General features: G+C 43.6%; 1 protein-coding gene across 1 annotated transcript in view; it reads left to right on the plus strand.

The window, feature by feature from the left end:
- ARHGAP42 (Rho GTPase activating protein 42) overlaps positions 1 to 15,062 on the plus strand; it is a 168,366-nt gene extending 153,304 nt beyond the window's left edge. Inside the window, exons 18-24 of the mRNA XM_081860231.1 lie at positions 1,818 to 1,977; positions 2,668 to 2,812; positions 4,625 to 5,005; positions 6,876 to 7,032; positions 7,139 to 7,201; positions 10,551 to 10,630; positions 11,172 to 15,062. Coding sequence (XP_081716357.1) covers positions 1,818 to 1,977; positions 2,668 to 2,812; positions 4,625 to 5,005; positions 6,876 to 7,032; positions 7,139 to 7,201; positions 10,551 to 10,630; positions 11,172 to 11,260 — 1,075 coding nt within the window. The 3' untranslated portion in view covers positions 11,261 to 15,062. The remainder of the gene's footprint in view (positions 1 to 1,817; positions 1,978 to 2,667; positions 2,813 to 4,624; positions 5,006 to 6,875; positions 7,033 to 7,138; positions 7,202 to 10,550; positions 10,631 to 11,171) is intronic.
- The last annotated feature ends 1,407 nt before the right edge of the window (positions 15,063 to 16,469 follow it).

Genomic DNA, 16,469 nt, shown 5'->3' on the forward strand with positions numbered 1-16,469 from the left:
AGAACCAGAGCAGCACATGGAAACGCCGTTTACCTTCCTGCTGGTTTACCTTCCTATTTATCTTCTTGCACTTTGACATGCTTTCGAACTGCTAGGTTGGCAGGAGCAGGGACTGAGGAACGGGAGCTCACCCCGTCACGGGGATTCGAACCGCCAACCTTCCGATCAGCAAGTCCTAGGCTCTGTGGTTTAACCCACAGCACCACCCACATCACAGGCTAAATGGCATCTTTCTGTAGCAATCCCTGAGGGATTCTGCCGAGTGAAGGATTTACGATGAGCACCCATAGCCCGTGGTTCATCCTGCTCATCACTTATCCAAATAAACAAGCAACATTTTCACAGGCTTCGTTCTAAATGAAGCGTTGAACCCTGCCATCTGGAATGAAAATGGTCTGATTTATGTACAGGTAGGATTGTTAATGCCTGTTGAATGGCATGGTCCATTCACCAATATGTCTGTTTCGCTACGTAATGAAACGAGAACCTGCTTAGCATTAAAAGTCGACTAGGTGTTTCTAACCATAGATCATCTCTAACCTTTGCGTGATTGGGAGTTCTTTAAAATGTACATTCTTCAAGAAACCTCCATGGCCCAGACAGTAGATTATTGTTGCCGTCTGCTGATGGAATCATCCCCCAAGTCAACCCTGCTCTTGGAATGAAATGTGTACTGCAACACACTCTGGTGGTGCATTTTGGGGAGTAAAGGCCTTACTGAAATTGGCTAAGCTGCTATGTGGTCATGAATAACCTTTAAATTTTATTATTTATACCCCACCCATCTGACTGGGTTTCCCCAGCCACTCTGGGTGGCTTATTATAGCATATATAAAAACATAATAATACATCAAACATTGAAAACATCCCAACACAGGGCTGCCTTCAGATGTCTTCTAAAAGTTGTGTAGTTCTTTATCTTCTTGGCATCTGAAGGGGCCAGGGCGTTCCACAGGGCGGGCGCCACTACCGAGAAGGCCCTCTAGGCCTGGTTCCCTGTAACTTCGCTTCTCATAGTGAGGGAGTTCCAGGGAACAACTCCCTGGAAACAGATGAGTCTGAATGTTGGGAGATTTAGAACAGACAAAAGGAAGTACTTCGTCACACAGAATCCAACTTCTGTGAGGGAAATGAGAAGTCAGTGTGGCTTGCAGTGTAAAGAATCCCGTTCATACGCCCTAAGACATAATGAGTTGTGTAGGTTTCTGAAAGCCAAGTGTGTATAGGTCCTAGGAGATGCTGTGTGGGGAGCACAATGCAGAAAGCAGTTGTTTAGGATATATTTATCATAAAGTGGTTTGAATGAACCAACCCAGTCTATGGCACGAGGCTTTTAGCTCCAGTAGCTTTTGCAGAAAGATTCAGATTGGTGTACTTCGATTTCTGCTACACACTGTCAGTTTCATTTATTTGTGGCCCTTTCTAGAAAAGAAGAAAAGAAAGCTGAGAGCAAATGTACCTTCAAATAAAAAATGCATCTTGCTTGGTTTCTGTCTCAGGGGAAAAGTTCATAATTGAAAACTTCCCTAAACAGGGTTGCCTAGCACGAGTTTGTTGCAGAAATGCATTGAAACTTGCAGCCTTTCTTAAAATATGCAGGGCACAACCAGTAAAAATATTTTTGGACTCCTTCCAGTCAGCTTTCTTTTCCATGAGGGGAAACATTTACGTCATTCTGTGATGTATTACCATGTCAGAATTATAAGCCTGATAGAAAGAATAAATAATAACCCTGCACTTCTGCTGCACCTCTTCTTCGAACAGGAAGTTAGTGGGTGATGATTAACTTCCTCCTTTTTTAATTGTTTTGTTTTCAGGGTATCACTACATAGTCAGCAAAATCTCATGACCATCTCCAACCTTGGAGTTATCTTTGGCCCCACACTGATGAGAGCCCAGGAGGAAACCGTGGCTGCAATGATGAACATCAAGTTTCAGAATATTGTGGTTGAGATTCTCATCGAGCATTATGAAAAGGTAGAACACTGGAATCTTGTAAAACTTCTTGAAAGGCACACTTAAAAAATAAATAAATCCAAAAGCAGAAATGCCATATAACCTTGAACCTCACAATTGCTGTTCGTTAGCCTAACTTACATCCCATTCATGTTTGATGATGGCAAGAGCAGCTTCTTCTTCCTTGATTCTTATGTTATTTTGTGGTAGACCCTGCAATCATCTTCTGAGGTCCAGAGGATGGCAGCACAAGAACGGGCCTTTTCTGTGGTGGCACCTTGTTTATGGAATGCTATCCCTAGGGAGGCTCGCATGGTGTCTTCATTACGTATTTTTTGGTGTCAGGCGAAAACATTCCTCTTCTACCAGACTTTGACTGATTAAACAGTCTATACCTTTTAAATGTGTTGAGGGGGATTGCTTTTTTGGTATTATGTATTTTGTGTTTTTATGTTGTAAACCTCCCTGTGCTCTTTGGATGAAGGGTGGTGTATCAGTTGTAATAGTAGTAGTAGTAATGTAGTAGTAGTAGTAAGTAGTAGTAGTAATAATAATAATAATATGGTGGTAGTAATGAATTATTATTATTATTATTATTATTATTATTATTACTGGAAAATCACAGCATTAGGCTGGCCATTGTCTCTTGACCCTAAATGAAATATAGCTGCTCCTAAAAGATTCTCAGTTATCCTTGCTTTTAACTGACAGATATTCCACACAGCCCCAGACCCCAACATCCCTCTTCCGCAGCCTCAATCCCGATCGGGCTCAAGAAGGACGAGAGCAATCTGCCTTTCCACAGGCACTCGCAAACCAAAAGGACGATATACCCCGTGCCTGGCAGACCCAGACAGTAAGTGCATCTTACTCCACTAGCACATTCTCACTTACTGAAGTTGGCAGTTAATGGATGGTAGCAGTTGTTTTGCTCTGAGCATAAAGGGGTGCTGCTCTGCAGAGCTCTCTCTCTCTCTCTGTGTGTGTGTGTGTGTGCGCGCGCGTGCGTGCGTGCAGAGGCAAATCTTACATTATCCCCTGAAAGGTTCCGAGCTTTTGCTATGTGTTTCGTTTCTCTGTTCTGCACCCCACCCCACCCTGGCCCAAGCCAGACCATCTTGATATGCTAAGGCAGAGTGGAATTTGTTTAGTTCGAAAGACAGGTAGAGTTATCCGCATTCCTTCGCCCTCTGCACCAGTGAAATCCACCAAGGAAATCTGTTCCCATTCTGTGCCATCCCATCAGCAGGGAGATGCATGATTGGTTGCAGAGCACACTCTTCAGAGCCAGAGGGTACAGCATCCCTGCTCAAAATAAACTGGTCTGGTCTGGGTCATTGCCTGGGCGAAAGACTGTGTGGGAGCTCATGTATCCTGCCTTGAGCTCCAGGATGGAAGAAAGGCTGGGTGTTAATGGAGCAGATTTATGAAGTGGTGTCACTGCGTTTTAGAGGTGTTGATGGAACGATTTCTGCATGCCTGGCAGAGGAACTGCAAGTGTTTATTGCCCAATGGTGGCATTGCATTCATTGCTGGTGGATTGAGATCAGGGCTTATCGCACTTCTATGTCTGGAAGGCTATAAAGATAGTTTTAGCTCCTAATGTCATCCGAATTCTGCTCGAGGAAAGCCTGGCATCTGCAACCTGTGTTAAGTAAGGGTCCAAACCTGCACGTATTTTCTTAGTGGGCAAATTCTGCTTCCACTAATCACAAAGGGTTACTAAGCTTGATCGGAATGCTGACGTTCTACCTCCTGACCAGTAGGGGAGCCCTACTAAGTCCTCCTCTGACTTCTGAGCCTTTGCCCAGTATGGCCCATGTATTTAAAACCCATCATCATAACAAGAAGAGCTCTTTTACCTCTTTAAATTAAAGCCAGGATTCTCTGGATTCTTTAGCCAATACCAAATTATGTTGGATTTCGTGCCAAGGAATAGAACTTTTTTTTTAATGTTTATTTTTTTAATTTTTTACCAACCACCAAAACACAAACAGTGAACCCCCCCCCCCAAGCGGCTGATTCATTGGGTACACATAATCAATAATAACATATTCAAATCAACCATATGTACAATTTTATATATGTTAAGACTCCTCCATCCATAAGGTTTATTTAACTTTTAACATTTGAATTGCCCCAAATTGTTCAAACCTACCCAAATAATTCAATACCTTCTCAAAGCAATCCTCCCCTTTCTCACTTAAACCCTTTCATTCTGTGTATCTTCACAGTTAGATATTCTAAAATTATAATATTATTCAGTTTTTTCCTCCATTGGTTCACCCCTAACTCTTCTGCATTTTTCCAATTACTCGCTATAACCTGTCTGGTTGCAGTTACCATCAGTTTTACCCATTTACAAGGAATAGAACTATTAGAAATACTCAAGTCCTGGTGAAGACTGGCACTCTCCTTTTAGGCCTATAGTACTTCATATGTTGTTGAATTCCAGAACACATAATCCCTGAGTGTTGACCGACTTGGTTGGGGCTGCTGAGGTTGGAGTCCCAACACATGGACGGGCCACAGATTGCTCACCCCTGATTTAGACCATGCTTGGATGCTAATGAGCATGTAGTGTTGCCCTCCTGCCCACAAGAAAGCAAAATTGCACCCTGGTAAACATCATCTGTTCTTCCACCTCCCCACCCTTTCCACCTTACAGCTGATTCCTACAGCAGCAGCCCAGACAGCACCCCGATGGGCAGCATAGAATCCCTTTCATCTCACTCATCGGAACAAAACAGCACCACGAAACCTCCATCTTCTCAGCCCAGGGATAAAGCCGGAGGAGTTCCATGGATTGCTTCGTCCCCATCATCCAACGGGCAGAAAAATTCAGGCCTTTGGACGCCGAGTCCTGAATCTTCCTCAAAGGAGGACACAGCCAAAACAGACATGGAGTCTGACTGCCATAGTGTCACGTCTGTCACCGGTCCAGAGACCGTGGCTTCACCAACAGACCTGACCAAAAAAGGACTATATAGTCTCTCCGGATTGAAAAGGTCAGCGGCTTCCTCCATCCGGTCCATCCCTTCTGCCGAAGGTGAGCCCTGTGTGTTGTGTGTTGGCTTAGAGTTAATAAGGAAGATTTGGGGTTGTATCCAAAGTAGCACTACGTGAACCTTTGATTACTGCAAGGATTTGTACTTGATTGGCAGAGCATTCCCTCTTCTCCCCTCCTGCCACTTCCATCTGTTCTGGGGGTTCCCCCCCCCCAACCCTCTGGATCACATTTGAGGGGGAGGCAGGGAGTGGGAGAGAAGTTCCATTGCAGAAGCAAAAATCCTTGCACTGCCTTAGTTGAATACTACCTGGCATATTTAACATTATGTGCAAAAAAACAATGAAGAATATAAAATGAAACTGGTAGTGCTCCTTTAAAAAAACAAACAGCCCATAAGGATGTTTTTCTCCACTGAATTTTGGCTGACTAGACAGATCTGGCAGAGCACCAATAAAAAGTTTAATAAATATAGGGTGTTTGCAGCTATTTGGGCCAAATGTTAGGCATGTTTTGAAAATTCCTCATAAGGACAGAATCGTTGAAGAACAAGTCATCACAATGTTGCTTGCAATAATTGCGCGTTTCTGTGTTAAACTTCCATGTTTATAATATATCTAAACTGACGTTGGCTATAATGATTATTTATCCATTGCTGTAAGTTTAGATAATTAGAAAAAAGGCAAAAAAAATACCCCACCAAAGCTTAGTCAAACAGAAAATTCCAGGTCACCAAAACCTGGGGTGTCAGTAGTTTCTTCACCATTTATGAGTCATGTCTGGATTTTAAGCTAACCGATCCTGGAAACTTTGGCAAACGCATCGTCTTGAGAAACATCTTTATCATTTCCAGTGATTACATCATCTCACCCAGTGATAAAGATCAGGCTGCTTCATTATAGTGTAGGCTTGTTTCTGTATACTGTAGAAAGTTTCTTCCGGCAAACATCTCATTCACATTAGCAATACATGGTGCATATGCAGCAGGGGCAAATTGCAGAGGCTTGGTCTCTGCCGCAAAGTCCAAGGAGGTAGATTTTTAAGGAGCCTCATACCAAGTCAAACCATTGGCCCATCTAGCTCTGCATTGTCAACACAGACCGGCAGCAGCTCTGCAGGGTTTCAGGCAGGAGTCTCAGCCCTGCCAGGGATTGAATTTGGGATATAAACCACAGAGCCTAGGACTTGCCGATCAGAAGGTCGGCGGTTCGAATCCCCGCGACGGGGTGAGCTCCCGTTGCTCGGTCCCTGCTCCTCCCAACCTAGCAGTTCGAAAGCACGTCAAAGTGCAAGTAGATAAATAGGTACCGCTCTGGCGGGAAGGTAAACGGTGTTTCCGTGCGCCGCTCTAGTTCGCCAGAAGCGGCTTAGTCATGCTGGCCACATGACCCGGAAGCTGTACGCCGGCTCCCTTGGCCAATAAAGCGAGATGAGCACCGCAACGCCAGAGTCGGTCACGACTGGAACTATTGGTCAGGGGTCCCTTTACCTTTCCCTTTTACATGCAGGGGAGATGCTCTGCCACTGAGCTTTCCACTACAACTGCCTCTCAGCTTGCTCTCTCCACTGCATGCGGCAAACAGGCAGTTGGAACAAACCAACGGGAAGGTTAAGTACTACCCTGAGCGAAACAGCCAGTAGAGAACAAGCCTCTTAATCTTAGGGCCATGGGTTCAAGCCCCATGTCATGCAAAAGATTCTTGTGTTTCAGGAGTTTGGACTAGATGACTTGGTTTTCCTTCCAACTCTACAATTCTATGATTCTAATGCCAGTCGCCCAGCTCCTCGTGGTCTTGCAGTGAGGTGGTGGCAAAAGGGGTTCTCAAGCCTCTTGTTTTCTCACGAGATGCTCAATAATGGTGTGTTTTTTTAATATGCTTGAGATCATTTTGTGTGATGCTGTTTTACTCAGGTAACAAAAGCTGCAGCGGTTCGGTACAGAGCTTAACTTCTCTCGACGCCAAAGAGACGCCCAAGGCCCCCGCAAACCCAGACCTGCCTCCAAAAATGTGCAGGAGACTGCGGCTTGATACGGCGTCAAGTAACGGCTACCAGAGACCGGGATCTGTGTAAGTCATCCCAGAGGGTTGTGATGCATGTTTGCGTGCAGGCATTTGGGTCCTTGGGTTGTTCTGAAGAGCGTGTGTAAACCAGAAATGATTTTGTATGTTCCAGGGTAGCAGCAAAGGCCCAGCTGTTTGAAAGTGGTGGCGCACTTAAGCAGGCTCCCTCAGGAAGGTAAGCCGCACTTCACAATTCCTTCTTCAGTTTTCCATGTATATACATGGTTTTATTATCATGCTCTCGTTTCCACCGTGCAATCATGAAGGCCCAAAACTTTTTTTTAATTAAAAAAACAACAACACCCCAAATCTAAGAATTCAGAGTAAAAAGAACTTGGATTTTTTTAGTGTGACAGTGCCCACACCTTGGGAACTCCCCGCCTATTGACATTGGACACGTGCCTTCCCTGTTCTCTTTTCAGTGCCTGCTTTTGGTTTAGGCTAGCCTATCCAGACATGTATGGGACGCGGGTGGCTCTGATCAGCCTAGGACTTGCTGATCAGAAAGTCGGTGGTTCGAATCCCCGTGACGGGGTGAGCTCCCGTTGCTCGGTCCCTGCTCCTGCCAACCTAGCAGTTCGAAAGCACGTCAAAGTACAAGTAGATAAATAGGTACCACTGTGGCGGGAAGGTAAACGGCGTTCGCCAGAAGCGGCTTAGTCATGCTGGCCACATGACCCAGAAGCTGTACACCAGCTCCCACGGCCAATAAAGCGAGATGAGCGCCGCAACCCCAGAGTCGTCCACGACTGGACCTAATGGTCAGGGGTCCCTTTACCCTTTATATTTATCCAGACATGTAGAATGTTGATGTGTGGTTTTTAGCTTATATTTTTGAAGGTTCTAAGTTGCGGGAGTGTTACAGATAATTTCATGGTTTTATTCTTTTTGTAAACCACTTTGAAGTTTGCTTGATGGTTTGTTTGTTTACAATTAAGTGGCATATAAATTTTATGAAATAAAGAAATTTAAAAGTTGGGAAAGCCTCCCTTCATTTGAAGCGGAACTCAGGCCTGCTCGGATTTGGGTTTGTCCTCAAAACAGCCCTTCTGCCAACTCCCTTTCTTTTTCCAAAGAAACAACCCTTCCATTTGAGAAGGGAGAGGGTTAAACAGTGCTAGAAAGATATCAGTACAGATAGGAGAGATCAAGAGGTGTATTGGTTGATCTGGCCCCATAGCTGACCTTAACAGAATCTTCTCTGTTCCTTGTTATGCTTCATTAGGAATATTCATCGGTGGGTCTGCTGATTTATTATAAGGATTTTTATACCGCACCTTATAGTTACTGGGCTATTTACAAAAGGAATAAAATAATTAAAATGTAAACAAAATAAGTTTCGGCCCACAAGTGTAACTATAACAAGAACTATAACAAGTTGAAAGGCCAGACTCAGGAAACCACCAGCTTCTTAAAAATAGAGGTGCTTTTATATAACCATCTTAATGTGTACTAGAAGGCCTTATCTTATTCCAGAGAAAGAGAAACTTCCTAAAGGACATGTTCCACCTGACAATGTTACTTTCACACCCTCTCTTCCTGGCTGCATCAAATGAAACTATCTGCAAAAAGATAGCATCTCACCTTCACAAATGCACACAGTGAGATCTTTTCTCAGAACATCAAAGCTCCTTAGGCTGCTAATAGTTCAAGGTGGGTGATTAGCAATCGGGAGCAAATCGCATTTCGGTCCACAGGCTCGGGAGATGGGAAAGAGCAGGCGCAACAGTTGGCTGCAGAACAAGCCAGAGATAACAAAAACACCATTTGCTAGATGATAGATGAACTGGCTGCAGTCAGAATGCCAAGTCATGGTTTGCACAAACCACCAAGCTGCATTTTGCATTCCAGACATACAGGCAAACTTGCCAAGTCACTCTTCTTGATGGAGTGTCTGAGAAAAAATTCAGAGCTGATTAGGAAGGAGCTCTGGATGAAGTCAGAGCTTTCCCTGGGCTGCATGCAGGAAGCATCCGGGAGACCATGGGCTAACTCCCAGCACTATCAAGGATAAATAGAGATACATGATTTAAATCGTATTAGCAGTGAACTCCTGAGGCTCCGCTCCCCAGCTCCTTTCCCTCTCTGCCTTGTCTTTTCACTTCTCCTAAATGATATCGAGTGCCGAAACAACTTGGCCACAATAAGGAAACTTTGCCCATGGTATGACTATTTTCCACCTACCCATTTCAACTCTCTGGCACCCTATCTGCATAACCTAGCAATTCTAAAATATAGACGCGCTTTTACTCCTGCAAGATTGAATGTTTTGCCCTTGGCTGTACTTGAGGGACGATTCCAACAAATTTGACACAAAAAAAAACCCTTATGTCCCTGTGGAGATGGCAGTACAGAATCAGTGGCACATGCCCTTCTGGCTTGCACTCTTTAAAAGACGAGGAATGAGGTCATCACCCGTCTTTTATTGTCCATTCCGGGTCACCCAGCCACTGCCACAGTATCCTTTCTCTTGGCAGATCAAGAGGAGCAGGCGACAGTAAAGGTTGCAAGGTTTTTAGCTGGGGCAATTAGAATAAGATCTACTATTTGACTATTGATTCAAAGCCCTAAAATGTATTTTATATAATTGACTTTTTATTTTTACTCTTCGTAAATAGTATTGTTGTTTTATTGCTATGGCTGATGGCTGGCGCAAATAAACATTCATTCTCTGCTAGGGCAGTTTCTAGCCCCCTTCTGCCTTTCTCATTCTTCAGTTTGCATGCCAGCCTTCTATGCTGCCATCTTGAATAGATTACCTGGTTGCAGGGCTGTCTTATAAGCCGCTAGGCCAAAGTACTGTTTAGCACGGTCACTAACTGCATACAGCGGTACCTCAGGTTAAGTACTTACGGTAATTTGTTCTGGAGGTCTGTTCTTAACCTGAAACTGTTCTTAACCTGAAGCACCACTTTAGCTAATGGGGCCTCCTGCAGCTGCCACGCCGCCAGAGTACGATTTCTGTTCTCATCCTGAAGCAAAGTTCCTAACCTGAAGCACTATTTATGGGTTAGCGGAGTCTGTAACCTGAAGCGTATGTAACCTGAAGCGTATGTAACCTGAGGTACCACTGTACAAACTGCATACACATCCTACATTTAAAACACATTTCCCACCACCACCACCACCACCACCCAAAAAATCCTGGAAACTGTAGTTTAAGGCTGCTGGGAATTGCAGCTCTCTGGGGGGTAAATGACAGTTCCAATGATTCTTTGACAGCAGGGATGTGCTTCAAATTTGTTTTCAATGTGTGGTGTGTACACAGATTCAGGTAGGTAGCCATGTTGCTCTGATGCAGTCGAAATAAATTTTTAAAAATTGTCCAGTAGCACCTTAGAGCCCAACTAAGTTTGTTCTGGGTATAAGCTTTCGTGTGCATGCACAGTTCTTCAAAGTGCCCCACTTTTTTCTGTCTTGCACCTCTCAATCAATGGCCACTTCATTGACTGCTACCAGCAGTGTTCACAGTGTGAATGTTTCTGTTTCTGTAGCAACATAAACCATGCTTGTTTGTTTTTCAGGCAAGCCAAAGCCATGTATTCCTGCAAGGCCGAACACAGTCATGAACTCTCCTTCCCTCAGGGAGCCATATTTTCCAATGGTAAGACTTCTCTCGTTGTTGTTGTTGTTGTTGTTGTTGTTGTTGTTGTTGTTGTTGTTGTTGTTGTTGTTGTCATAGCAGAAACAACAGAGAGTCCTATGGCACCAAAAGGACTACATTTGTGTTATACAGTTAAAGCACTACGGCATCGCTTTAAACAGTCATGGCTTCCCCCCAAAGAATTGTGGGTGCAGAGAGTTGTTTAAGAGACCCCCCTATTCCCCTCCTCAATTCCCAGAGTTCTCTGGGAAGAGCAGTTGTTAAGTTTGCTAACCCACTCTGGGAACTGTAGCTCTGTCAGGGGAATTAGGGGTCTCAGAACCCTTAAGAAACTACAACTCCCAGGATTCTTTGGGGGAAGTTCGAAGTGGTATCTTGGTGTGAATGTGGCCTGACAAATTTGTTAGCTTCTAAGGTGTCACAAGACAGACTTGTCACCTTTCAGATTAGGTGCCGTGTGTGTTGTTGTGCGTCACGGTCATCATTATGTAGTCACAAGAGAGTATTGAGGCACCTTCTCTTTTTATTTTCTTCTTCATAGTATATCCATCTGTGGAACCAGGATGGCTCAAAGCGACGTATGAAGGCAAAACAGGACTTGTTCCAGAGAATTACGTTGTCTTTCTCTAGTAATAGTTAGCAGACAGCAGCATCTTCATGGTATCCATGGTAACAAGCAATAAGCACTGTGATTTATATATATATTTTTAATCTGACACAGATATGGGGGTCTGCCAGTCAGCCCTGTGTGTGGCAGATTTGACTTCTGCAGCCGCAGACAATGTAGCTCCTTATAAATGGAACAAACTTGGTGCAAATAGTCAACTGGGTTTGTTTTTGGATGTTTGGAACATGGTACTCTTTTGGTCGTCTGCTGCTAGCAACCAGAAATTCATTTTATTTTTAAGACAAAACGATAGCAGCCAAAAAAATAAGGAGCTGAAAACAAATCGTTGTTGCTTGGGAAAGCTCTGCCTTACCCCCCAGCAACTAAGCATTTGATTCTCAATCGGTCCCAGCCATTTCAGAGAAGTCTTTGATTTTCTATATTATTTAAACTTGCGATAAAAGTCCGCAGAGATCACAATTTGCAGATGCAATACATGTCATTTATAGGGCTGCAAAGGCAATTAGTTGGAGCACCAGTTTAATCAAAAGCGTGCTTTTCATTTTTTAAGAAGCATTTTTTTAAATACAATTATGTGTTTGTGTATGTTCACTACTTTGTGTCTTTTCCATATAATTATTATTAATAAATTATATTTATAGAGTCCGTCTTCCCTGAAATGCTGTAATCCTAAATTGGAACACCAACTACAGGAGTAATTTATGGCTTTTTTATTTATTTATATTTCCTTTGCCTTTGGTCCTTCAGACTGGGGGAAGGTGTGATGTTTTTCCATTGGATAAACAAAAGCAAATAAAGCAAACAGGACCCTGAAATTCACACTGTCCGCGAGGCAACAAGTGAGAACTAGTAATTTTGAGCCTTTAAATAAAATCTGTTCTGTTGCCGCCGCTCATATTGACACATGCAATGGTTTTAGGCTCTTGAATTATTTTCTCTCGCAAATTTAACAAATACCTTTGTGGAGTGTCTTCGTTTCATATGTTCTGAAAATTATGCCCAGAACAAGTATGTATAGCACTTCCACAACAAGTGAAACATTTCGATGGGCTGATCGATAAAAAATATATTCCATATTAATAAATTCAGTATTACAAGAGGTCCGCTCAAAATCCATGGTAAGACATTACAATAGAAAAAGAGATAGCAATGGGACCCAGAGCAGTAACAGCAAACAAAATCACCAAGCCATTTGGAATAAAAACCAGAGCTTCCAGGACTGCCAACCAGATAGACAGCACTCAGGTGGAGTTACTGGTTTAAATAAATGGTGCCTCGACCGAAATGTGGCTACACATCTCCACAGGGACTCATCTGTTTCACACCTGGTCGTTCATCGTTCGACCATAGCCTCCACTGATGACTTGCATGTGCGAATGGACCACTGCAGGCCTAACAGTACCGTCAAAGCCTTTCAAAATGCTACAGATAAATCTTGCATGTACAGTGGTACCTCGGGATGTGAACGGGATCCGTTCCGGAGCCCCGTTTGCATCCTGAATGGAACGTAAGACGCGGTGGTGCATCTGCGTGGGTCGCGTTTTGCTGCTTCCGCGCATGCACATGACGTCATTTTGAGCGTATGTGCGAGCGGCGAAACCCGGAAGTAACACGCTCCGTTACTTCCAGGTTCCCACAGAGCGCAACCCAAAAGCGCTCAACCTGAAGCATATTCAACCCGACGTGTGACTGTATAGGCTGGCACACCATGCTTTTCCGCGGTGTCACATCACACATTTCACCTACCCATAATCATGTGTGGAGGAGTCAAGCGATGGCCATGCATTGTGGACCATTCGCTTGGTACAGAAGACATGATATGGCTGGGGGGGGGCGGGGGAAGACTTGTCTCAGCGATGCTCCTCGGGTCATGTAGACTGAGAAGGATCTGTTTTGTCTTGGAGCAACGGAAGTAACTGAGAATAGACAAGCCCAAGCAGCCAACAAATAAAATTAGCAGCAAGACCACTTCTTATTTTACACTCCTCCACTACAGTATGCATTCCAAGAAAGGATGATTGCCCAGGCAATTGGCATTAATGGTTCACCCTGGTTGATATTTAAGTGCCTAGTAAAGCCACAAGCTTTAAGTGATAATCTACCTCCTCCCTCTTCTCATTAACCTTTGACATCTAGTGAAAAGGACTCCTTGGCAAAGCTTACCATCCTATAAACACATAGCTATCCTATTAAGAGTGACTTTGTAGCTAGCTCTTAAACAAACCTAGTGGAGATAGTTTTTTATTTCTTTGATGAACATGGTACTCTTTCGGTCATCTGCTGCTGCTGGCAACCAGAAAATCATTTTCTTTTTTAAACGGAATGATCGGTTGTAAAGGCATTTCTGTTGAGGTACTGTTTGGATTCCGTGTGTTGATGTTTGAGTATAGAGTTCCATGAACTTCCATCGCACGTTCTGCTTGTAGAACAGGATTGTGATTACCCTTCACAAGAGTCCCCTTCAGTTTATCTCTGAACGGTCTTAGGTTGCATTCACAATAGTTCCCGGTAAATGTGAGACTTCAGAAATAAATATTATAGTTCTGTGTCATCGCTTACGTTTATGCAGTTGAGAGGAAAGGGGACTGTTAGGGCTGTAGATCTGTTTGGAGGTGCTGTCCCATGGTCTGTGCTATATTCCACCAATCTACAAGGAGAAACATGGTGCTCAGCCATTGTCTCATTCTGACATGATGAAGTATTTGAAGGAATATTTCCCCAGGTGAAGCCTGTTTCCTCACACATGGCAGTATGCACTGCCATATGTTCTTGCGACAATTTGCAAGATTATGTGGCACAGTATTAAATGGTCCCAACTTGCCAAAAATTCAGGTGTTCAGGTGCCATTGCACTCTTGTCCTCTTGGATAAAATGGGCCTTTGAGGTTCTCCTTATGTCCAATGGTGCTTGGACTGTACATTCATGTCTTATTCCATTCCAGAGAGCCAGTAGTGGTTAAGAGCGGTGGACTCATAATCTGGGGAACCGGGTTCGCGTCTCCGCTCCTCCACATGCAGCTGCTGGGTGACCTTGGGCTAGTCATAATTCTCTGAAGTCTCTCAGCCCCACTCACCTCACAGAGTGTTTGTTGTGGGGGAGGAAGGGAAAGGAGAATGTTAGCCGCTTTGAGACTCCTTAGGGTAGTGATAAAGCGGGATATCAAATCCAAACTCTACTTCTTATTCTCCACAGATTCATTTGTGTAAATCACTTTCGTAGTGCACTATGGCCAGGGGTGGTGGTTCAAGTAACCCTGACTACAACTACTTTTCCATTCACCCACAATGCTCCTCTTCACCTTTAATTGTGTTTGTTGTGCCATCCCCTTGAGGAAAGGACTTTCACTAGTCGTGGCGATAATAAAAGGAAGCAACAAAGAACTATTTCTGCTGCTAAAAATGAGCACCACAGTTTGACTCCCGGCTTCTGCTGCCACACATTTAATTTAGAGCTGCTCTGTATAAAGTCTCTCTGAGGTGAGTTGTGATGGATAAACTAGTGAGCTCACTGGATAAACATAGAGCCACTGAGCAAGCAGGTGTCATTTATCAAAAATTAAAGGGATTGCAAGGTTGCTCCTTGCTTTTATATCACATATTTTCAATCTGGCCACATAAAAGAAAGGCTGTGTCGGGCCTCTTAAAGGAACTAACAACACATCAACACAAAATGCACTTCTTGGAGCCTCTGTGGCGTTATTTGTGTTGTTTGGAATAGGAATATGCCACAACATGAGCCACATTCAGGCATTTAAATCTTCCCAGTTATGATGAACCACAGGGTCAAGCACGAGAGTGGTGTTTTTTTTTAAAAAAAAAAATCAAACTTCAGCTCCCATCAACTCCAGCCAGCATGGCAAATGGCCAGAGATGATTGGCGTTGGGGTCCAAAACATCTGGAATGTACCATGTTGGGAAAGGCTACCATCCATTTTGGCAAATCCATTGGGAGACTTCATATGAATTGCACAGGAAAGCTGACAGACTCAGCCAATAGGGAGGGAGAAGGTGTGACGAAGACATCACTTGCTTGAGTCAATTCTTAACGAACATCCTGTCCAGGGCAGGTGGGGATTGCATTTGGGTACACATGGATCTCTCCCACATGTGCATCTCATCATACATTTTAAAGACAGGAGCTAAAACTGTGCTGGCAAATTGGACTTGCTGATCAGAAGGTCGGTGGTTCGAATCCCCGTGACGGGGTGAGCTCCCGTTGCTCAGTCCCTGCTCCTGCCAACCTAGCATTCGAAAGCACGTCAAAATGCAAGTAGATAAATAGGTACCGCTCTGACGGGAAGGTAAACGGCATTTCCGTGCACTGCTCTGGTTCGCCAGAAGCGGCTTAATCATGTTGGCCACATGACCCGGAAGCTGTACACTGGCTCCCTCAGCCAATAAAGCGAGATGAGCGCCGCAACCCCAGAGTCGGCCACGACAACCTAATGGTCAGGGGTCCCTTTACCTTTACTATTTCTTCCATTGGAAATTGAGACAAGAACATCTTCCCTATACAAGTGAAGCAGGAATGATCCCCTCACTTTGACTTGTGATCACCTGTATTAGCTAAGGTTTCCAATGATCAATTTGCTCATTTGTTAGACTTTTATTTGAGCCTGGCTGGATTGGGGCAATTCCAGTTTGCCAAATCTAACTTAATTGTAACATTGTTCATGGCAGCTTTAATTCGTTTTCTCACAGAAGACTGGAGTCCCTTGTAATATTTTCTGTCGGCCACTGAAAACTACCATGCAGCACAATACTGTTGCTGCACATGTCAGTATTTCATAATTTATATGGCAATGCTCTGATTATCTGATGCTCTTCGTAGGTTCCTTTTTGCAAGAAGGTCCTCTGTGCTTTGGAATGTAAAAGATGCAAATAGAACTTGGCAGTTTCTACATCTGTAAATTCCATTTAAATTAATAAAAATAAAAAAAATAACAGCTACTAGAGTTTTATATAATTTTGAGGTATTGTTTTGTATTTTAATGTTTGGAATCTGTATCCAATAATACCACAAAGTTGAATATATTTAAGAAGTGGTTGCAAGTAAATTATAGAACTTTTTTTTTGTTTATATGTAGTGTGATTTGGTAATTATCTGCACTCTGTACAGCCACCTATATGTGTATGTGTAAATAATAACCACCAGCATGTACTTCCTGGTGCATTTTGCTACTTCCATCTAACTGTGTAGTACTTTTACACT

This window comes from Podarcis erhardii, assembly GCF_964252035.2.
Source record: "Podarcis erhardii genome assembly, chromosome: 4".
In the NCBI taxonomy this organism is placed as follows: Eukaryota; Metazoa; Chordata; class Lepidosauria; order Squamata; family Lacertidae; genus Podarcis; species Podarcis erhardii.